At 40.6% G+C, this 23,893-nt stretch overlaps 1 protein-coding gene across 1 annotated transcript in view; it reads left to right on the forward strand.

Annotated features, from left to right (window-relative positions):
* Positions 1 to 23,893, forward strand: part of LOC128596489 (uncharacterized) — a 78,677-nt gene that overhangs the window by 10,468 nt on the left and 44,316 nt on the right. Inside the window, exons 10-16 of the mRNA XM_053606101.1 lie at positions 3,715 to 3,742; positions 4,119 to 4,252; positions 4,501 to 4,557; positions 5,795 to 5,826; positions 5,921 to 5,952; positions 13,432 to 13,598; positions 15,392 to 15,498. Of these exons, the coding sequence (XP_053462076.1) occupies positions 3,715 to 3,742; positions 4,119 to 4,252; positions 4,501 to 4,557; positions 5,795 to 5,826; positions 5,921 to 5,952; positions 13,432 to 13,598; positions 15,392 to 15,498 (557 nt within the window). The remainder of the gene's footprint in view (positions 1 to 3,714; positions 3,743 to 4,118; positions 4,253 to 4,500; positions 4,558 to 5,794; positions 5,827 to 5,920; positions 5,953 to 13,431; positions 13,599 to 15,391; positions 15,499 to 23,893) is intronic.

Below are 23,893 nucleotides of genomic sequence, written 5' to 3' on the forward strand. Positions count from 1 at the left end.
GTAGCTTTCTGAATCTTTGAGTGCAGCCTTTTGACCAAATCCAAACTTTGCAGACCAAATCCCTTTATTAAAAGGATTTGTTCTGTAAAATTGGAGTTAGTGGGGGATGTGGAGAGCCATATGTGGCTCCGAGGCCATAGGTTCCCACCCCTGAATGGCTGACCTCCAGGACACAGCACAAGGACCCCAGAAGAGTCCGACTTCTGACACACACTGGCTCAGGCTCCAGAAGCAACTATGAAAGTGAGTATGCAACTTCTTTATATCAATGAAGCTTAAAATTGTGATGAAGTGTCACTTCTAGCAAGACTGTATTGAGTCCTAGTACTTTAGATGTGAGGGAATCCTCAAGATTCCTCAGGCATGTAGCCATGCTTGGTCCCTTCCGCCTGAGCAAGATGGCCTTGATGTTCTCCTCAGCCTGCCTAGAGGCCTTCACCTCCCTTTTCTTCCTTTCCTTTCTTTCTTTTTTTTTATTAAGTCATTTGTACATAGATTATAAACACATTTATGGCATTATGGGATTCGATGTGTTGATTATTTATACAAATTGGAGTGCTTACATCCTACTAATCAACATAGCTTTCACCTTATTTACCCAATTACAGCATTAAGACATTTGTGTTCTACACCTGATAGATCCAACTTGTACTTTCAATGTGCTCCATAGGTGTGGTCCCCCTACTATCCCTCCCTCTATCAACCCACTCCCCTTCCCTTCTTCATCCTAGGCTAAAGTTGTATTTCATTTTTCATATGCAAGTGTGAGTGATTATAAATTGGTTTCATAGTAGTACTGAGTACATTGGATATATTTTTTTCCATTCATGATATACTTTACTAAGAAGAATATTTTCCAGCTTCATCCATGCAAACATAAAAGAGATAAAGTCTCCAGTTTTTTAATGCTGCATAGTATTCCATGGTATACATATACCACAATTTATTAATCCATTCATGGGTTGATGGGCACTTGGGCTTCTTCCATGACTTGGCAATTATGAATTGAGCTGCAATGAATAATCTGGTGCAAATATCTTTATTGTCAAATGATTTTTGGTCCTTTGTATATACACCTAGAAGAGGAATTGCAGGATCAAACGGCAGGTCTACATTTAGATCCCTGACACCTCCCTTTTCTTAAAGCATTACTTCGGAAAACTTGCAACTGAAAATTCTTTCTCTGCCTCTTTGAGATATAAATCTTCTCCAGCCTCTCACCCATTTTGCAATCCAGGAATGTCTACCTCAAGGAGCTGGGAGTCATGCCTATGAGGTGTGATCATCTCAAAAGAGAATACCTCTGTCCCCACTACTGTGGAGCTCTCAAAAGTAGTGTTTGTTCTAACAGCTCTGCTTTCTAATTCTAGAATTCTAATCTTATCTTTGTTAACTTTCTTCTGCCTTTTGTTTCTATTGGCTTTAGTCTTTTGAACAAATTGGATATTTAATTGTCTTTCCTTTTTCTTATATATTTATATATGTATTCAATTGCTTAGAACTTGCTTCCCTAAAACTTATGGTATAGGCATATGTAGATTTTTTCCATAGTTTTGTTATGAATTACCAGTGCCATGGTGATCTGAGAATATTATTTGTACTTTATGGAATATATTTGTGAATTAACATATCTTCCGTTTTTGTTATTCAGGAGTGCTTTGATAATAAGCTAAAGTCTATTTTATTTTTTCATTTCATTTCATTTTGATGCAAAGTCTCGCTCTGTCACCCTGGGTAGACTGCTGTGGCATCATAGTTCACACAAACCTCAAACCCTTGGGCTCAAGTTATCCTCTTGTCTCAGCCTCCCAAGTAGCTGGGACTACCCACGATATACACTTAGTTTTTCTATTTTTGGTAGAGACGGGGTCTTGCTCTTGCTCAAGCTGGTCTCAAATTCCCAAGCTTAAGCAATCCACCTGCCTCAGCCTCCCAAAGTGTTAGAATTACAGGTGTGAACCACTACTCCTGGCTAATGTCTAATTTTAAAGTAATTTCTTCAAGAAGAAGTTGTTATAAACACGTACACTGACCTTATGCATGTTGGGATATATTTGCCTCTTTTTCTTATGCTTGAGTGACAGTTTGGCTTGGTAGAAAATTCTGAGGTCATTATTTTTCTTGAAGACTAAACAAGAAAATTATAATATTTTACTTCTCTTTGGGAAATTAAGGTTAATCTTCTAGCACTGTTTTCTGGGAAATCTAATAAGGTTGGAATGTTGGCTGGTGTTACTAGCGTGTTTTTCATGGCTGGTAAATGGCATTGAAACTGGGAGCACTCTGACTAGGGTTGCAAATGCTTGGTGGGAAGCAAAAATGGGGAATTGACAAGTGCAAGGTAGCTCTTGTTATGGAGCATGTCTCTTGCAGTGGTGACCTCTGGAAGGTACACTCACACACTCCTGAGTGTTACAAAAGATATTGATTTCTAAGAAGCATAAGGCTTTTGAGCCAGGGTTGACACTATGCCCATCTATGTTTCCTGGGCTATTAACTGGAGGGGTGGAAAACTATCTCCTGGGCCACTATGAGAACTCCCTCTGAAGATACAGCTGATACATCTAGGCTGACATTTTGTGTTTCTTGTTCTACATCTGTGTGTAGCACTAAATGGTTAAAGAGATAGTCTGGTGTGCCTTATAAATGTTAATAGCAAACCTAACTCCAAAGCTACTGCTATTGACTAGGTGCTGTAAAGATCAAAACATACAAAAATTAATCAGGGTCATGTAAAGTCTCAAACAGAAGAATAGTAAAACAGAATTAGAGCCATCAACAGTTAAAGTATTTTATATTTCCTCATAAATAAACAGGTAAACGGATAGACAAAGAGACAATAGAACAGAATAACAAATCCAGAAACAGTGGTCAGTGCATGCAGAGTTTGCCATTTGAAGTCACATTTCACATCAGTGGGGAAAAATGGATTATTCTAATAAGTACTCTATTTTGCTGTGTATAATGTGCACTTTTTTGCTCAAATTTTTGAAAGAAAAGTAAGGATGTATACATAGCCAGGGTAGCTCATGAGTGATGGAGCTCAGCAGGCCTCCCATGCTGCATCCTCCTGTCTGGGCCTGCCAGGATCATGAGGTTCTAGTCCAGGAACCAGTATCTGGGATCTGGTGGGAGCAGGTCAGAGGGCCTCTGCAGAGGGCTGTGATCAAGGCTAGGAGGCAGTGGTGGGGCTGGTAAGGTAGGCTGCAGCCATGCAGAGGCTACTTGGGCCTATTGCAGGCCCCAGGAACCCCCTGTGGGCCAGGCAGCCTCAGAAGCTCCTACCTCACTGGCCCCATGTGGCCATCTTGCCTCCCCATCATGTGGCAAGGAGGGGAGAGGTCCCTGGAGAGAAGGAAGGGGAAGCTTTTGCAAAGTGGGCAGCTGTGGGAGGGCACTGTGGTCTTCATGTTTACCAGGGGAGCATTAGCCCTCCCCAGATGTGTCTTTCCAGTCTGAGAGCTGGCCACTTTCTATAGGGGCATTTTCCTGAAAGTTTGGGCCAAAACATGAGTGCACCTTAGAACATATTTTACATCTCAAAATACAGTGATAGCGTTGGAATAAATAAGTAGCCTTTGGGATGGAAGACAATTGTGTTACTGTTCTATATCTTAGATCTTACCAGCTGATGATCACAGTTAAGTCATATAAAAAGTTTAAGAAACAAAGCTTCCTCCCCTGAAATGAATGTCCTTTTATTTGTTTTTCCAGGAGAAAGTACTGCTACTAATGCACCCAGGTGAGAACACTTCCCAGTGAAAATTCCAACTCTGGAGGCTTCCTTCATTTATAGTAGTAAACACCTGTTCCTATTCTCTCTGTGCAGAGGGATCGAGGTCATTTGATGATATAGCCTCTTCTATAATGCTTACTTATGTCTCTTCTCTGTTCCATTTATGGCACCGGAGCACTTTTTAGGATGGTCCACATGACTCTAGGTCGATGAATGTGAGGCAATATCATTTCTTATTTATAACTTTTGAAAAAGTCAAAGATGCAGGGCAGAACATTTTGACTGACTGAGTCAGAGAAGATGGTATATAACACAAAGGGCCATTAAAGTCACCCAAGAGGACAGTCATATGCCTGACTGGCTTCCACCGCTCTCCCTTCAGCCTCTCTGCTCTCTGTTCTCACTCACTGCCCTGGGGACTTTCTCACAGAAGTGCTTCCAGCCCAAACCCCCCAGAGTCCACCCACTCCGGCCCACTCCCAGCCGTGGAGGATCTGCAGCCAGAGTATGTCAATGGTGAGTCTCCCACTGGGAGGAGATTGGGGCTGAGGCAGGGAGGGAAGAGGAGGCAGGAGAAGAGACCATGAAATGGTCTACACCCCAACCCCCAAGGCCCAGTCACTCCCAATAAATAAATAATTCCCTTGGAATCATGATGGGTTTGGCGGGGAGGATGCAGTCACAAGGCAAAGGCCTGGGGTGCTATGTATAGCGTTTGGTCACTTGGCCACCAACATCTGCGAACTCTTGACTTCTCCTTGCAGTGGGCATGGATGTGATCTACTCTAAGGTCTGGAGCATCCAGCAGTCAGAAAGACCAGGTGAGAAGTAAAAATTGGTTCTGGTTCGAGGCATCTTCCCAGGAGAGTGGTGCATTATGTGCACTAGAAGTTCAGTCCAAGAGGGAACAGGAGATACCTGGAGGCAGGCTCTTGTGGAGAAGCTAAACAAAAAAATAAGTAGGCAGATGGTCCAGGGGATCTCGTTTTGAATGGGATTAGAAAGTCAGGGAGAAGCTGAGATACAAGGCAGGGGAAGGACTCAGGCAAGAGTGAGGGTATCTACAGTCCAGGAGGAATTCTCTCCATGGAGGAGGAGCCCTGAAGTCCCTCTTTGAAAGGACCTGTAGGCTTTGCACAGGACAGGAGCATCACTGAATCAACCAACCTGACCTAGAGAATTTTCACTTTGACATGTGGCTGTGTAGGAACTGAGATAATTCTATAGTAGTGTTCGAGTGCCCTTGACACTGCACACCTAAAAGCTGCCCTTTGGTCTCTGCTTCCAGCTGCCTGTAATGGAGTCAGTGGCTGTTGGCAACTCGGCCAGTTTCCTGGTCAGTGGTCATCTGGCTACTTTCCTCTGAGCCTCAGAATCTGGGGCTTCCACTAGCCTTGCCTTGAGATGTGCTCCTGCACAGCTTCCCGTAGAGTTAGTTACTCTGTCATTCTCGTTCATACGCAGTCCAGCAGAATCAAGAAGGTACAGTCAGCTTCACTGGGTGCTTATCTTTCAGGCCATCTAGGTCTGGGTTTCAGTGATGCCCATCCTTAGGGCTGATCATCCCTTCGGTTCCTCCAAGTTAGGATCTGAAGTTAGGGAGGGAAGGAGATTCAGCCCCACTATGCACACCTGGAAAGAGGGGGCAGAAGCAGATCTCACTAAGCCTCCCCTGCAGCTAGACTCAAATTACCCTGTGACCTTTATCTGTGGTGAGCAATCCATGGTCGGTTGTCTCAGAAACATAGAGGAATAACACAAAGTGAGCCCTGGCAGACAGGCCAAGGAAGAAAAACTATATTATTAGGACAGTGGCCCATGGCAAGCTGCATCTGGGGAGGAAGGGCTTTGTCAGTAAGTGCTGGTGGAGGCCTGGATAGTGGGTAGAGTCTGAGAGAGACTTCAGAGTATGCAGCAGTAAGAGTGGATTTTGCAGAAGAACAGGAGAAGATGGAATTCCACACACATTAAGTAGTTCTATGCCCATGGCATAAAACCTGGGCATGAGTTCTAAGTAGGATCTCAAAGAGCCCAGCACTATTTATTTTTTCTCCACAGCAAACACTGGAAGGCTCTTTCTGGAGAACGAGGTGAGCTGGACTCCTGGGAGGCTCCCTGTTCGTCCTTCCCCCACTGCATTCCTTCTCTTACTGACTTAGGTCCTTCCTTCTGCGTCCCTCCCAGAGTCCCGAAGTCATCTATTCTTCTGTGAAGAAGTCATAACCCTTGGAGGAATCGAGGGGTTGATCGGCCCTAAGGATCGGCTTTTCCAAAACTCACCATAGTACTTGTGAAAATTCCCCAGGCTCAGCACTTGTCACAGCCAGAATGTGCCTCGGGGATGAACTCGTGCCATCATTCTTATTCTCACCATGTTCCTTCCCTGATACCTTCTTTTATTTACGAAATATTTTTGAACTGCTACTACATCTAGTAATCGTACAAAGAAATGACTTCTGCTACCTCCTCTTGAGCTATCAATGTGCAAAGAGGAAAGAAGAACGAGCAAGGGATATGTATACATGGGTCATGACAAAAGTTTTGAGTTATACAAAAATTAAGAACCGCAAAACCTCCACAGACAGAAACAAATGAAGCCCTCCCAGCAACACCAATGAGCCGAGCAAGTTGAAAATTGCACAGATGGATCAGAAAAGGTGCTGCTGGCTGTGTTTCTTGGAAGTGAAATAACAGACTGTAACATAGCCTGTCTCAAAACTTTCATAGTGACCTATGTATAACGTCTCACCTTCACCTACTCCGAGGTGATGATGACAGGATCCATTACTGGGCTGTTCTTTCCTTCCAAATGGGAACTCATTTGTTTTTCACTGCTCCCAGAGACCTCCAAATTTTAAATTGGATTCCTTCTGTTGTGAGAACATGAGGATTACGTTTGTAGGAGGAAACAGTGGCCTGAATGAGTGTGCTATATTGTCCAGGCTCTTGAATGTTCAATTTTATAATGGTTTAAAATAAATTAACAAGGGTGGTGGTGTCTTTGTGAAATACTAAGTGTTTTAGTTGGTGGCCACCACAGTGTAGGAGGTAAAAGCACAGCCTTTCATTCCATTGTCCCTGGTGGTGTCCCACTCCATCCCCTACTCATTGTGTGGTCTTGAGCAAACTAATTAACCTCTCCATGCCCCAGTTTCTTCACCTTTATTAATGGGGATACCCTTAGAGTAATTACGAGGATTTAATAGATATTTGTAAATTGCCTAGCGGTTTTTGACATATAGGTAGCACTATATAAATGTTCATTACCTAAAATTATCACTCAGCTTTCAAACTCAGTTCTAAGAAAGTTGTAACAGCTGAGTAATCAACATCTCTAATCACATGACTGTCAAAGGTACTATAATAATTTTCACGACACTTCTTTTAAAAAGTTTTTAATTGTTATGGATACACGCTAGTTGTATATCTTTTTAGGATACATGTGATGTTTTGATACAGGCATTACAATGTGTATTAATCAAATCAGGGTAATCGAGGTACCCATCACCTCATGCGTTTCTTTGTGTTAGGAACATTTCAATTCCACTTTTAGTTATTTTAAAGCACACCCTAACTTATTGTTGATTATAGTCACTTTGTTGTACTCTCAAATATTGTTCTATCTATATTTTTGCACCCATTAACCATCCTCACTCTTTCCTCCTCACCCCACTACCCTTCCCAGCCTCTGTCAACCGTCATTCTACTCTTTGTCTGCATAGGATTAGTTGTTTTTAGTATTTAGTGAGAACTTGTGAAATTTGTCTCTGTGCTTGGATTCTTTTACTCAATACTATGTTCTTCAGTTCTATCTGTGTTGTTGCAAATGGCGGGATCTCATCATTTTGTGGCTATATAATATTCCATTGTGTACATGTACCACAATTTCTTTATCTGTTCATCTGTTGATGGGCACTTAAGTTGATTTCAAATCTTGGTTATTTTGAATAGCGCTGCAATAAACATGGGAGTGCAGATATCTTTTCGATATGTAGAATTTCCCACTTTTGAATGTATTCTCAGGACTGGGATTGCTGGGTCTTGTGGTTGTTCTATTTTTAGTTTTTTAAGGAACCTCCATACTGTTCTCAATAGTGGTTGTACTAATTTACATTCTGACCAACTGTGTATGAGGGCTCCCCTTTCTCCACATCCTCACCAGAATTCCTTATTGTCTTTTTGACAATAACCATTTTAACTGGGGTGAGACAATATCTCTTTGTAGCCTTGATTTGCATTTCTATGATGAGCATTTTGTTTCATATACTTATTGGCTATTTGTATGTCATCTTTTGAGAAATGGCTATTCAAATCCTTTGCCCATTTTTAAATTAAAATATTTGATTTTTTCCCCTACTGAGTTGTTGATGCTCCTTATGTACTGTTTTAGTTATTAATCCCTTGTCAGCTGGGTAGTTTGCAAGTATTCTCTCCTATCCTGTATGTTGTCTCTTCACTTTGTTGATGGTTTCCTTCCTGTGCAGAAGTTTATTGACTTGGTGTGATCCCAGTTGTCCAATTTTTCTTTGGTTGCCTGTGCTCTGGGGGTATTATTCAGGAAGTCCTTGCCCAGTCCCCGGTCCTGAAACATTTCCATTGTTTTCTTTTGTAGTTTTGTAATTTTAGGTCTTAGATTTAAGTCTTCAATCCATTTTGACTATGCATGGTGTCCACATAACAAAAATATTTATACTGGGTGATGCCTGTGGCTCAAAGGAGTAGGGTGTCAGCCCCATATATCAGAGGTGGTGAGTTCCAACCTGGTCCGGGCCAAAAACTGCAAAAAAAAAAAAAAAAAAAATTTGTACTCCCTTTATATTTTGAAGTAAATAAAGATATATCTTAGTATCACAGGCTAGAGTATTTTCTATGTGAGCCAGTGCTCACATATACATAAATATTGATTTTAAAAGGATGACAGTAATCTGATTTTTTCTTTCAATAGTTTTGTTATGTTTCAATGCTATTAAATATTGTTCTAAGATATTTGTAGTACTGCCTGGTATATTGACTATATAGTAACTTGTTTTATAAAGGATTTATTTGAAAGTCTTTGTAGTATCGATAATTACTGTGATAAACAATGTTGCAATGAACTTCCTTATATCTATGTCAACATTTTGGTGGCATAACCAGTTTAGAGAAATGAAAGCCTGTTTTCTATGCAGAGTCAGTCAATAACTTGGCAATATTTTCCCAGAAGTATTCTCAACCCATTTCCAATGGTTTTATGGAGGGTCATAACAGAGTTTTTCAATCTTTTTTTAATCTCAGAGCACACTTGAACCTATAGTTAAACTTCTGTGGCACACTTAAATTATGTTGATAAAAAAAGTTAACAAAAAGAATATACTTACTGTGCTTTCAACTCCTTCTGAAAATAATTAATGATCTTTAAAAATGTTGAGGCACACCTACAATTCTGTCATGGCACACTAGTTGAAAGCCATTGGTCTCTAAGCCTGTGGTACATTACTATCACAATAAAGAATTGAACCATTATATAAAATAGCAATCTCTATTTTCTCAGTATACTATGTGATGAAATAGAGACTAAACGTTGGAGAAATCTTTACTTCTTTAATATTTATTTATTTATTTATTTAGATATAGGGCCGTGCTCTGTCATCCAGGCTGGAGTGCTATGTACAACCATAGTTCACTTGTATATGTATACCATGGAATACTATTCAGCCATTAAAAGAGATGGAGACTTTACATCCTTTGTATTAACCTGGAGTGAGAAGCCTTTTTCTTAGTAAAGCATCACAAGAATGAGAAGCAAGAAACCAATATACTCAATTCTAATATGAAGGCAGTATATGACCTAATACGTGGCCTCCCCAAACCTTGGTTTCTATTTAGACAAAATATTCTAAAGAGAAGTTTCTGATCCCCACTTCCTGTTACTCTTTGGCAGACCCCTCAGGTCAGTTGCTGAGACACTCTCCTCTCACACAGCTCACTGGGGGCCCTTCTGGGGGGTGTGGCCGTTACTGCTGGTGTTTAGTGAGCTGGACATGCTGGAATGAGACCTAGAGCAGCAAGGAAATGGACATTCCTTTATCTAGAGATGTTTGGGGTTTCCCCAGAACCCCAGTCTCTGGACAAAGCCCAGTAGGCAGGCTGGGTCTCACATTTCATTTCCAGAGATATTTAGGAATTGAAAAAATGAAAAGACCTAAATTTTTAATAAAATATAACAGTGATGCATTGCATTTCATTGGGGAAAAAAATTCTTTCTTTGCGATGAATTTCTGTTCTGATGTCACTGGAACTTTATAAATGATGTAATTGGGAATTTTTAAAATACTGAACTCTAGTAATACACTTGTCCTTCCTTCCTCCCATAAAAATAACAGACTAAAATTTATAATAAGCAATGAGATCCTAGATATCATTGCTTAATTGAGGACAAGAATTTTGCTAAGAAACATGATTGCTTGCCAGGTGTGGTGGCTCACGCCTGTAATCCCAGCACATTGGAAGGCTGAAACAGGAGGATCACTTGAGGCCAAGAGTTCAAGACCAGCCGAGCAGCATAGTGAGACCTCATCTCTCTCTCTTTCTCTCTCTCTCTCCCTCTCGCTCTCTCTCAAAAAAAAAAGATTGTTTTCTCTGTACTTAGTAGATATTCTGTCCATAACTTTAGAATGAAGAGATAGACTCTTAAGCCAAAAGTTGACCTGAAGTTGAGAAAGGGGAACTTGACATCCTACAAAACATGGGAGAAGCCTTTCTTCTCCTCTCTATTCTCTCCTGGGCCCTGTGTCTGAAGCTCTGTCAGGGCCCTAGAGAAGCGGGAGCAGCAGGAGTAGCAGGAGCAGCAGCTAAATCCCTGGGATGCTGAACTTGGAAGAGAGCGCATTTCTCATCAACGGGAAATGCATGAAACTTCCTCGTGGGTGTAAAATGAAGTGTCGTTGGGAAAGGGATGGCTTTGGTGAGACGTGGGGATGTGGGAGAAGAAATCAGAAAGGAAGCCGCGCAGGAGGGGGAGGGCAGGGCTGGTGCAGAGACTGTGCTCAGAATCATGGATTAACTGAGCTGAGACTGTGTCTTGCTCTTCTCTCATGCAACCTCCACCAGTGGAGAATTTGGAAGGTTGCCCTACGGGTCCCTCCTCACAGTTTTGGAGTAGCATCGTCCTCTAGCCAATTCTGGGGTCACGCAGATGCTATCTCAGACACACAAGGTTGAGGACTGATGGTTGCCTCAGGTCCTGATGGTTCTGTTTTCACATACAGCTGCTCTGAAAACATGTTTTTTACTGGGTGGACAGATGCTGTCTGGCCTTTGAAAGCTCTTGAATCCTTTACCCTCTACCCAAACTGGTGCTCTGTGACTGGTGTCAGGCCACAGACGTGTTTTGTTTCACTTGCATTTTCTTTTCACGAACTACCTGACATTTGTGGACAAGAGGGCTGGATGCAGGCTCTTACTCCTAAGCTGCACCTTGGCAATAGCACACTGACAAGAGGCAGGCTGGTGCCTCTCAAAGCCTAGAAAATTGTCATAAATAAATAGTCAGGAAGACAAACAGAGGCAAGCAGAAGTTGCTTGGACTGCAGGCGAGAGAGGGCTTTTGGATGACACTTTTTCTCTCCCTGATATTGCTCTGAGCTGATGGGTGCCCAGCCCCAGTGGGCAGTTATTCTACCACTTGGTGGCAGTAGAGCAGTTACCAGGGCAGCACTGGAAAGCAGCCATCAGGGGAGACAGAGGCAACAGGCACAGGTGTGCTGCTCAGCTCCTGAGAACCTTCTCTCTGCCGTCGCAGTGGATGGTGGCACTCAGCTGACACTCTAGAGGTTTTCTGCCTTGGGCTATTCCTCAGCACTCCCTATATACACCAAATAGTGACAAGTTAAAGAATAGCCACCTGGAGATAATAAATATGAAAACCATAATCCTCAAAATAAACATCCGAAAGGTGACTGAATTAGCACCTAGAATACTCCTAAGGAACAGGTAGTGAGCTTACAAGACCAGGAAAACACCCCTAAATATATCAGAAAGGAAACCGCAAAAGGGTAGTTAAGAAATGTAGGGGACAGCGTGGAAGTGTCAGTATCTGTATTACAGATACAACAAGAGGAGAAACCTCGTGGGAGAAAATAATAGCCAAGAATTTTACAAAATTGGAGAAAGATGAAAGATTTCCACATTGAAAGTGTTATAATTTTTTGAGCTGAATAGATAGGACAAACCTAAACATTACGAAAAATTTAGGAATAGTAGAGACCAAGGGAAAATTCTGAAATATTCAAGAGCATAAAGAATTATCTATAAATCACAGGAATCAGATCAGTCTCAGACTTCTTACCAAGTCAATGAAAAATAACATTTTCTTTTCCTTTCTTTTCTTCTTTCTTTCTTTCTTTCTTTCTTTTTTTTTGAGGCAGAGTCTCAAGCTGTAACCCTGGGTAGAGTACAGTGGCGTCATAGCTCACAGCAACCTCCATCTCTTGGGCTCAAGAAATCCTCTTGCCTCGGTTTTTCTATTTTTAGTAGAGACAGGGTCTCGCTTTTGCTCAGGCTGGTCTTAAACTTGTGAACTCAAGCAATTCACCTGCCTTGGCCTCTTAGCTAGAATTATAAGTGCAAACCTCCATGCCCAGCAAAAAATAACATTTTCAAAGTGTTCAAGGAAAAAAGTCCTACCCATAATTTTTTTTGAGACAGTCTCACTTTGTCACCCTTGGTAGAGTGCCACGGTGTCACAGCTCACAGCAACCTCAAACTCTTGGGCCCAGGTGATTCTCCTGCATTAGCCTCCCAAGTATCTAGGAGTACAGGTGCCCGCCACAACACCCGGCTATTTTTTTGTTGCAGTTGTCATTGTTGTTTAGCTGGCCCAGGCTGGGCTCCAACCCACCAGTCTCTGTCTACGTGGCCGGCACCCTTGAGGCACCGCCCATAATTTTGTAGCTATCTAAACTTTCATTTAATTGTGAGAGTGAATACAAATATTCTCTGATGGGCGGCGCCTGTGGCTCAGCGGGTAGGGCGCCGGTCCCATATGCCGGAGGTGGCGGGTTCAAACCCAGCCCCGGCCAAATTAAAAAAAAAAAAAAAAACAAATATTCTCTGATATAACGGACCTCAAAATTTTAATACACTTACCACCAAAAACACTCTTAGAGGAAGTGCTCTAGTGAGAAGAAAAATTAACGCAGAAATAGGCCACGAGATATGGAAAGTGACTTTGAGTAAATAGTAAATTTTATTGTTTAAATAAACAGTGACAAAATATGTAGAAAAATAAATAAAATTCTATTACTTAAACTCAAGTTCGATAATGTGATTGAAGGCTCAGAGGAAGCTGTTTCAAAGAAATGTAAATGAAGGCCATTATTTATCTTAGTAAGTTAGTAATTACCCCCAGAAATAAGAACAGAGTGACTCTGAGAGCAGCATAAAGGAATCAGCCTCAGCCTCCTGAGCCTGCTGCCTCTGCCCTGGAAGAGAAGGTGGCTGTGCCTCCCATGGGCACTGATCATGGCAGGTCTGCCAGGAAATTTTCAATAAGACCTATGGCTTTGTCTTAATAAAACTCGATTTAAAAACAAGATTTGAGAATAGACTGGATGATGAGGCCACCAAAGTGACAGGTGATCTGGAAACTAAGGACAGATGAACTAAATCTGGTCTGACATTTAAGGCGGAGGAACAGAGCCCTGTCAACACTCTAGGTGTGGAGATTACCCAGATCAGCCTGCCTGTGCGCTGAAGCTGGGCTATGATTCATCCTTTACCCCAGCACTGGAGGAAAATGACAAAACCGAGACAGACTGCGAGCGAGAATACAGCAGCCTGGGCTGTGCTGTGGATTTGGGCATCTCTGAGCCTTCCATCTGTGGTACTCTTGTGCTAAATTATGAGGGCCGGTGTGCTCATAACTGAATTTTGAGATCGAAAAGCCCCAACTAACCCAGAACAGCTTTGCAGCTGCCTAGGAGACTGATGAAACCCAGTTTTACACCAGTGTTATTGAAGGCACAGTTTGGTGGCTCCATGTGCCAGACTGTGAATAAGATGTTGGAGACCTCTATCAGTCTCACCCGGACAGCCCGGAATAGCAAACACACACTTTGGAATAGGAGCCAAGTATCAGACAGATTCTGATGCCTCCTTCTCAGCCTAAGTGAACAACGGCAGCTGTAGGTATAGGATACTTTCTGATTGTAATGCCAGGCATTAGCTCTGCTTTATGGCAAAAATGTCAATGCTAGTGGCCACAGCTTGATGTAGGACTGGAATTGTAAGCATAATTGAATACAGTACCATTGTTTCATTTTAAGCTCTTTTCAGCATAGCTACCATCAAAATTTATTATACCTTTTCATGTTGTATGTCTAGGATGCAAGTATTTCTAAAATACTATATTAGATTTCTAGGTTAAACATAATCCGGCTTTAGGGTATTACCCTTTCAGAGGTACAGAAGAAATCCAACTCCAAAATTGGTCCTTGGGAGTTATTCGTGGTCCTTCTCAAAAGGTCTGTTTTCTTTTTCATTTAGAAATGTCTGCAAGTAAGAAACTGATAATGTAAGGCACTTCGTAAATTTATATTGGGTAAATGAGAGAAATTGTATTTTCTTGAGAATCGCAAATTGGTTTCTTACTTTAACCGAAGAGGGCTCATTGCTTGATAGTCCCTCATAGGGACTAAAATATTCATGGGCTGTTTCCATTCCAGTCTAACTCTGTTTTTTAACCAAAATAGTTTGCATGATGTGGTGACTGTTTTGCTTGTGCCATTTCAGGGTCGAAAGGGTGAATGTGGTGAAACCAAGAATTCAGGACTTAATTTCTTCTTGTGTCGTGTGTGTTTGCTCTTGTACCAGAGAACGATCTAGCTTCTAAGAATAATAGCCATGAATCGAGAAGAGTCTCTGTGGCTGGAATCACTCTTGGAATCTACACTTTGGTTGTATTCTCATGACTCGAGTTATTTTTTAGCAGTGTAATGGGTATGTACATTTTGGAGGCTTCCATTTTGTGTGGAATTAGATCCTCCACTATAAATGCTATGGTTAACATCATTTAAGTAAGATTAGAATAAAATACTAAAAATGTAACCTCTTTAATGAAAACTGGTAGGCAAGGATCAAAAGTAAATTTAAAAAAATGGGTAAACAAATCATAAAATAGAACAGGAGAAATTAGGTCTCATTTGTATAATAACTACAATAACCTTGAATTAAACTGAACAATAAAAAGGCATGGATTCTTAGATTGTATTTTTTTAAATCCAGCAAAGTATTCACATTCATTAAACAAAAACAAATAATTCCAATGCCATCAATATAATTCAATTTAAATGATGTTATTTGAGTTACTGATTCAAAAGGAAACCATTTACTATAAAACCCATTTTACTATAAAAATGAATTTTATAATAATCAAATTCTCCTTTGAGGAGAAATTTACAAATGGTTTTTCTTCTCACTCTTAGATAAGAAGCAAGTTACATATTTAATTCTCAATTTACTAATTAGGATGTTAAGTCCAAGCTATTAATCGAAATTAAAAACTCGAGTTAGCACCAAATCACTCTTCTCTCAGCATATTTCATAGTAAAAGCTTACAGTAAAATGGAGAGTGGAATGTGTTTAATTTCATCTATTTTCTCCATTTTGCCTTTTAAGGTGGCATCAACAACTTTAAAGCTGACAACTTTGGAGAAGGCAGGATTAGAAAAGAGCAGCCTTCAGATGATCTAGGCACACAGCCATTTAAAGCCATTTTTTGTTTTGTTTGTTTGTTTTGGAGGCTCTAATTTGCTATTCAAGAACTACTTGCTGTGTGTTTCCCTTCCAAGTTCCCTTGATCCACACAGATGCATGTCTACTCCAGGTGGTATTTGTGATTGCCTCTTCCAAATTTCCAGATTTTCTGGGAATGGGTGTGCACCTCCAGATTTTCCAGGGTCTCTCTACACTTCAGGTGGCTGTATCAGACACACACTAGGTGACCACACACTAGCTTCCTTTATTATTATTATTATTATTATTTATTTTCTCTATACATGTACATGTGTTTATTTGGTTTCCACTTTATGCCTTCACAAAATTAAAGAGGCATAAAACTTAATAATGATGACCGTGTTTAAGATAAGGACTAGAAACAAAAACCAGGTAAAGAATGAACAAAGGTAAATACAATTGGAAAAGAAATCAGATGATTGCTGCAATGAAATATTGAGCAATAATAATAATAATGCAAAAAAAAGTATGTCTATCATAGAATGCTTTGAATCTGAGGTTCAGTATGGAGTCATCAGTTAACTTCTTTTTTCGTTTTTTTTTCAAAGTCTCAAAAAATCGAGAATATTTATTTTTATAAATAAAAATAGACGATAATTTCAAAAAAACAGATCATGCCAAATCTTATAGACAATAGAAAAAGAAGAAATACTTCAAAATCATTCTACTTCATCTGGATATACCTGATATTAAAATTGGAAAAAATATATTATTATAAAGGGAAATTACAAACATACTTTACTTATAAATGAGGATGCAATATCCTAAACAACATATCAACAAGTCAAATTAAAAATTACTGTTCAAATAATGTACTTGGGGTCCAGTTTCAGTCTTCTACAGGTTGCCAGCCAGTTCACCCAGCACCATTTGTTAAATAGGGAATCTTTTCCCCATTGAATGTTTTTAATTGGCTTGTCAAAGATCAAATAATGGTAAGTAGCTGGGTTAATCTCTTGGTTCCCTATTCTGTTCTATACATCTACCTCTCTGTTTTTGTGCCAGTACCATGCTGTTTTGATCACTATAGATTTGTAGTATAGTCTGAGGTCTGGTAGCGTGATTCCTCCTGCTTTGTTTTTATTTTTGAGTAATGTCTTGGCTATTCCAGGTTTTTTCTGATTCCATATAAAACGAAGTATTGTTTTTTCAAGATCTTTAAAGTATGACAGTGGAGCTTTAATGGGGATTGCGTTGAAATTATATATTGCTTTGGGTAGTATGGACATTTCAGTAAGTAAAGCAAGCAAACAGCCCTCAGAATGGGAAAAGATATTTGCAGGTTATGTCTCTGACAAAGGTTTAATAACCAGAATCCACAGAGAACTCAAACGCATTAGCAAGAAAAGAACAAGGGATCCCATTGCAGGCTGGGCAAGGGACTTGAAGAGAAACTACTCTGAAGAAGACAGGCACACGGCCTTCAGACATATGAAAAAATGCTCATCATCTTTAATCATCAGAGAAATGCAAATCAAAACTACTTTGAGATACCATCTAACTCCAGTGAGACTAGCCTACATCACAAAATCCCAAGACCAGAGATGTTGGCGTGGATGTGGAGAAAAGGGAACACTTTTGCACTGCTGGTGGGAATGCAAATTAATACATTCCTTTTGGAAAGAGATATGGAGAACACTTAGAGATCTAAAAATAGATCTGCCATTCAATCCTATAATCCCTCTACTGGGCATATACCCAGAAGACCAAAAATCACATCATAACAAAGATATTTGTATCAGAATATTTATTGCAGCCCTATTCATAATTGCTAAGTCATGGAAAAAGCCCAAGTGCCCATCGATCCACAAATGGATTAATAAATTGTGGTATATGTACACCGTGGAATATTATGCAGCCTTAAAAAAAGATGGAGACTTTACCTCTTTCATGTTTACTTGGATGGAGCTGGAATATATTATTTTCAGTAAAGTATCTCAAGAATGGAAGAAAAAGTATCCAATGTACTCAGCCCTACTATGAAACTAATTTATGGCTTTCACATGAAAGCTATAACCCAGTTACAACCTAAGAATAGGGAGAAGGGAGAAAGGGAGGGGAGGGAGGGGGGAGGTAAGTGGAGGGAGGGGGATTAATGGGATTACACCTGCAGTGCATCTTACAAGGGTATATGTGAATCCTAGTAAATGTGGAATGTAAAGGTCTTAGCAAAATAACTAAGAAAATGCTATGAAAGCTATGTTAACTAGTGTGATGAAAATGTGTCAAACAGTCTATGAACCAAGTGTATGGTGCCCCATGATCATACTAATGTATACAGCTATGATTTAATAAATAAATAATAAATAAAACAAACAAACAAAAAAAAACAAATAATGTACTTTGCACACTAGCTTCCTTTTGTTCTCTTTTCCTGTCCTGTGACATCCTGTTCTGAAAAATTCACCCTTCTGGTGCCAATAAACTCAGAGAAAGCTCTCCCAGGCCCATCATCAAAAAAGTTAGCGTGCCCTTTCTTTCCCTTTAGATTTCCCAGAAAGGAGTCTAATCATGTCCATCCTGTTTCTCTGAACACAGGAAACATATTTCAAAGTTCTCTGAACTTAAAAAATAATAATAATAACAACTCCCTATCACACCCAAAACAAGGCACATATCATTTCAAACCAGTCCTCTTGTAATGAGGAGTGGGGGAGAAGCCCCAGCACAGCAGCTCTGCCTGAGAAGTGCCTTCAGCAACCTGCTCTTCCTCTCTCTCTCAACTCTTTAATTTTCCTCAACCAGAGGAGGAGTCTAAGAGTCAGGGAATAAACCCTCAGAATACTTTAAAAGTCACATAAGGTTATCTGGCATCTTATTGTGGAATTTGATAGTTGTTCAGTCATAACACCTAGTCAAAACTTTTATTTTAAAAATCTGTTATGCATTTAAAACAACTCAGGAAAGTTGAATAAAAAGGATTATAAGCCAATATTCAAAGCAAATATTGTTTAAAAAATCATGAACGCATTATTATCATGCCTATATACACATGAAACAGCGTAGTCTCAAAACAGAGATAGAACAGGTCAGAATTAGGGAGGAAGAAAAGATAAATCAACATATGCAGTGAATATTTTACTATAACTCTTCTAGAAACTAATAGATAAATCAAAACTAAACAACAGTATAGACTTGAGTGATGAATTCAAATATAGACAAATTTACATGGAACTAAAAATTTACTTTCTTTGAGAGTACACGTGGAACATTCCAAGGAGTCAATCATAAATTCAATAAAAACCTTACATCATATGTTTTCAAACCATAATGCAATAATATTAAAAAATGATTTTAAAAGATAGTGAAAATAATCTCATGTTTGCAAAAGAAAAAACTCTACTCAAAATAACACCATAATTAAGGAGAAAATCGTAAGCATATTATGAAACACAACAGGATGATAATACAAGCATATTGTGAAAAATATAGAACACAACTAAAGCAATCCTTAGAGGGAGTTTTCTTGAATGAACAATTATTTATGGAATTAATAACAAAAGAAAAATTAAAGTCAAGGGACCTAACATTCAACTCGAGAAACTAGCAGATTTTCTTGCTAGTAGGGGAAACTACAAATTTTCCCCTTCAAAACGGAAGGAAGAGTAAAGACAAAAATAATAGAATAATAAAAAACCCAGAGAGAGAACATGCAAAGCCAGTATCTGTTTCTATATAAAGACTAATGAGATAAACATCTAGCAAGACCGATTATGAGAAAAGAGAAAATGCAGATAACAAAGTACCTAATATTGAAGGGTAACTAGCTGCAGACACATGGCAGTTTAACAAAAGATATAATGAATAATTACATGGCAATAAATGTGAAGGTTTTACTGTTGACTATATTAGGTGGTGGCCCTATAGAGATCCTGAATTCTAGGCATACTGTCGTCTATCCCCACTGTGTATAAGCACCCCATTTACCTAGATAACAGTGGTAAGTAATCCCTGCCAACATAGTGTAATGGTTAGTTTTAGGTGTCAACTTGATTGGATTAAGAAAACCTGTAAAGCATTACTTATGGGTGCGTCTGGGAGCTATTTCCAGAGGAGACTAGCGTGTGTGTCTGAGTGGACTAGGAGGGGAAGGTCAGCCCTTGCTGGGGGTGGGCAGCACCAAGTTAGCTGGGGGCCCAGGTAGATCAGAAAGGCGGAAGAAAGGGTTTTCCTGGAGGGAAAAGGGCTCCCTCCAGGAGCTGGGACCTTGGGACCCCAGGCTCTCCGACCTTGGGACTGCATGACTTATACTAGTGCCCTCCCAGTTTTAGTTTCTCAGGCCGTTGGCTTCAGATTGAGAGATATGATGCCATCAGCTCCCTTGGTTCTGAGGTTTTCAGACATGGTCTGAGCCACATGAATGGCAACCTGGGGTTTCCAACTTGCAGACAGCCTGTGGTGGGAACTCATCAGCCTCCATAACTGTGTGAGCCAATTCTCCTAATAAATCCTTTCTTATGTATTTCTATATCCATATCTACACCTGTATCCTATGGCTTCTGTCTCTCTGGAGGATCCTGCCTAATACACATGGGAAACCTCTTTTGTCACCTGTTGGTCCATTGCCGTGAAATACCTTGAATTGCCAGGCCACAGTCTCACTTTCCAGATTAATGGAACTGTGTCCCCCATGGGAGTAGTCTACCTTTAGGACCTCTAAGCAGAGCCAAGAATCTTAGGAATGGGAAGAAAGTCATAAGTCTTTAAGAAAATCATAAGTCATAACAGCAAAAGGCACTAAGTTATGTCCAACTTTCACTCCTTAGTTCTCAAACCCAAGAGTTCTGACTGTGGGAGTAATATATATGGGCGTAACTAAGATAATTCTGGTCTGGGTATTGAAGAATGAATAGGAAGAGCCCATGAAAACTCAGAAAGGGGAAGTATGAGTGAATTAGAAAAAAATCCTCAGCACCACAGTGGACCAGCATTGTTAATGCCTAAAGTCCCTTTCATTACAGAAAGGCAAGAAAAAGAAATTTTTAAAATGAGGATTAAATATCGAAGAAAATGAACTAGATTATTTACAAATGATATGATTCCATTTATAGCAAATCAATAAAATATAGCTAAATTATTGGAATTAGCACAAGAGTTTAGAAAGGTTACTGAATAAAAACAATCAATACACAAAAATCAGTGGATGCCTTTATTACACCAATAAAAATAAGACGTGATGCAAAAATAACCATTTTCAAAGGCATACCAAAGAATACATAAAGAGAACAAGAGACATTTAAGAACTGGACAGATGTAATAAAAAATTTCCTGGGTCAGATGCAGTGGCTCATGCCTGTGATGGAAAACAATATGGAAATTCCTCAAATAATTAGAAGTAGACCTACTATTTGATCCAGAAATTCTACCCAAAGGGCAAGAAATCATTATATCAAAAAATACCCATGCTTGTATATTTATTGCTGTACTATTCACAATAGTAAAGATATGAAGCCAACTTAAGTGTCCACAAATGGATGATTGGATTCCAGCCATGGAATGCTACTCAGGCATAAAAAATGATGAAATCATGTCTTTGGCAGAAACAGGGACAGAGCTGGAAATTCAAACACCATATATTTTCACTAACAAGTGAGCACACATTGACACAGAGAGGGTCATAACAGACACTGGAGACTTGGAAATGGAGTGGGAGAATGGTAGAGGGGTGTGGGATGAATTATCAATTGGGTATTATGTACCCGTGAGGCTTATATGAAAAGCCTAGACTTCACTACTATGTGATATACCCATGTAACAAATCTGTACACGTGCCCTATAAATCAGCACAAAAGAAAAAGAAAGAGAAGAGAAAAAGTCCTCTGCAGAGGTCATTCTGAAAGCATTCATAATTGAAGACCTAAAAACTGGAGAAACATGATATTTAGTGGTTAGACATTTCTATATAATAATCATCTCAATTTTTCCCAAGTTGATGTATCAATTTAATAAAATAAAACAGTCTTAATCCTGTGAAGTTTTAATTTTTGTTTGTTAAATGGAATTTCACAAGTTGATTTTTAAATTGGTTTGCATATATAAATGAAAAGGGTGAAGAAGAGCAAGACATTTTGACAAAAAGAGAAGACATTGGGAAGACTTTATTAGATTGAAAGGTATTTTGAAGTTATTATAATTATTAAAGTATGATATAAGCAAAAGAATAAATAAATAAAACAATGTAACCATACAGAGAATCCGGGAACTGCTCCATATATATGCATAGCTTTAATTTATAATAAACACAGAACAGTTTGTTTACATACTGGGGACATGGGAACAAGGAACAAAAAAGCTTTTTATAATCGATCCTGGTACAATTAGATATCAGGATAAAGAAAAAATAAATTTTAACCTCTTTCTCACTCTTTATAGAAACAGCAACAATGACATTCTAAGTGCACTATAAATGTGAAAAGTAAAAAAGGGATAACTTTTAAGGGATAACTTAGTACTACATATTCATAATTCAGGGCATAGAAAATTTCTTAAGGAAAGGCAGGGCAAGATGGCTGAATGGAAGCAGCCTCTGACATAGGCTCCTGTCCAGAGAGAAGGATAATGTCCAGAGGGTATCCAATTGAGTTGAAGACAGGAAGCCCAGCCAAGAGAGAAGAGAGATAACTGCAGGTCACCACTGCTGAGGCAAGCTGTGATTCCAAGACAACAATCTTCAGGTACAAAACTCAACCGAAAGGAAAAATGCCCGACCCCTCCCCCAAGAAAGCTGTGGGTTCTTTTTTCCTTTTCCTTTCACTCTTCGTTTGCTCCTGTGGGATTTCTACAGGCGAGTAGTGAACTGAGGATCTCTTGTGTCAACCCATGGGTGAAAGCAGTAAGAAGTGGGGACTACTTCCTCCAGAGGGACCCTGCAGCAACTCTGAACATTCTCTTTAGGCAGAAAAATTGAACTAACATTTTTCCCTGCCATTCTGAACTTTCAGTCCACCTTCTCCCCTCACCAGATAAACCAGATCCTTAACCCCTGCAGTGACTGAGGGAGGAGGCTCATGAGCAGCGCTCCCCGCCCCCAGCCTGCCTGACCGAGTGCCCCACCCCCTGCCCGCCGGTCCCCCATGCCCTCCCTGTTTCCAAGCTGCACAGTGCCCCGGTGCCCTCCCTGCCTCTGCACCATGCCCTGCCCGCCCGAGACCCATGAGGCTGCACACCGCACCCTGCCCATCTGGAGACCACCGAGGCTGTGCTCCACGCCCTACCCATCAGGAGACCACTGAAGCTGTGTGCCATGCCCTCCCTGCCTCTGCACCAGACCCTCGCCCAACCAGAATCGCCAGTAGAGTGGTATTCTCCATGCTGAAGTCACCAGCGCTGGATACTGTCAGAATCGCTTGTGGGGTACCCCGCCCTGCCGCCAGATCCATGTGCTGCACACTCCTAGAGCTGTTCCTACAGCCAGAATTCTCTGGCTTTGGCAGTGGCAGTGGAGCTATGCAGCGAACTTCCCACTAAGATCCAGCAACAATAGAGTGATCACGCTGGGGTCTAATCTTGGAGAAACACCCCCCCCCAACTCTGTGCACTGCCAGAGGAAACCAGAAGTCACTCTATAGGGATACTGGTGCAGCAGAGTGGCAGGGGCAAAGGTGCGGTGGCTGAGGGAGATAAGCATTTGCTGGCCTGGTACCCCTAGGATTAGACTGAGCCCAAGTGGAACACTCACCAGTGGATATTGAACACTGGAGGCAGGCAGGCCTCAGCTCCCCCAGCTGGCTGGTAGCCAAGGGCAGTGGCCGGGCCTTGGGGGCATTGACCTTCCTTTGACTCTGACAGGTGCTAAGCCCTGGCACTTCGCATTATTGGAGGGAACAGGACTATAGCCCTGTGGGGTCACCAGTGATTGGGCATGAAAAAGGAACAAAGTGGAGAAGGAGAATAAGCCCCCTGGTCCTACTTTGCTACCGAGCGGGCCTTTCTGACTCTGCAGAGCACTGGAGAGAGCCAAATCTGAGCAGCCAGTAGACCTCTGCTATCTAGCTGCTGGAGACCTTTCAAACTCTCCCAACTGAGAGTTCGTACTGACATGGTCAATTGGTTCAGAACCCCTAACTTGGGACAATCAACAATCAATAATCAATCACAATCAACAATCAATTACAATCACAAGGACCCTCTAGGGTGATACCCCGGTTGTGTAGTAAGAGGAATGGTCGATTTTCCCATTCCAGTTGTTGTCTGGGGAGGTGGGGTTTCTTAATTGCTTGTATTTCTTCACAGCTAAGACTTCACCAGAGTTACTGATCCACCAGGATTGGACAAGAACCAGTTGAATACAAGACTGAGCCACCTAACCCCACCACACCAAGCCGGTTTCCTCAGCCTCAGACTGTAATACTGTACAGGTCCTTTGTAAAGATAAAGGGGAAAAAG

This window comes from Nycticebus coucang, chromosome 10 (genome assembly GCF_027406575.1).
Source record: "Nycticebus coucang isolate mNycCou1 chromosome 10, mNycCou1.pri, whole genome shotgun sequence".
Lineage (NCBI taxonomy): Eukaryota > Metazoa > Chordata > Mammalia > Primates > Lorisidae > Nycticebus > Nycticebus coucang.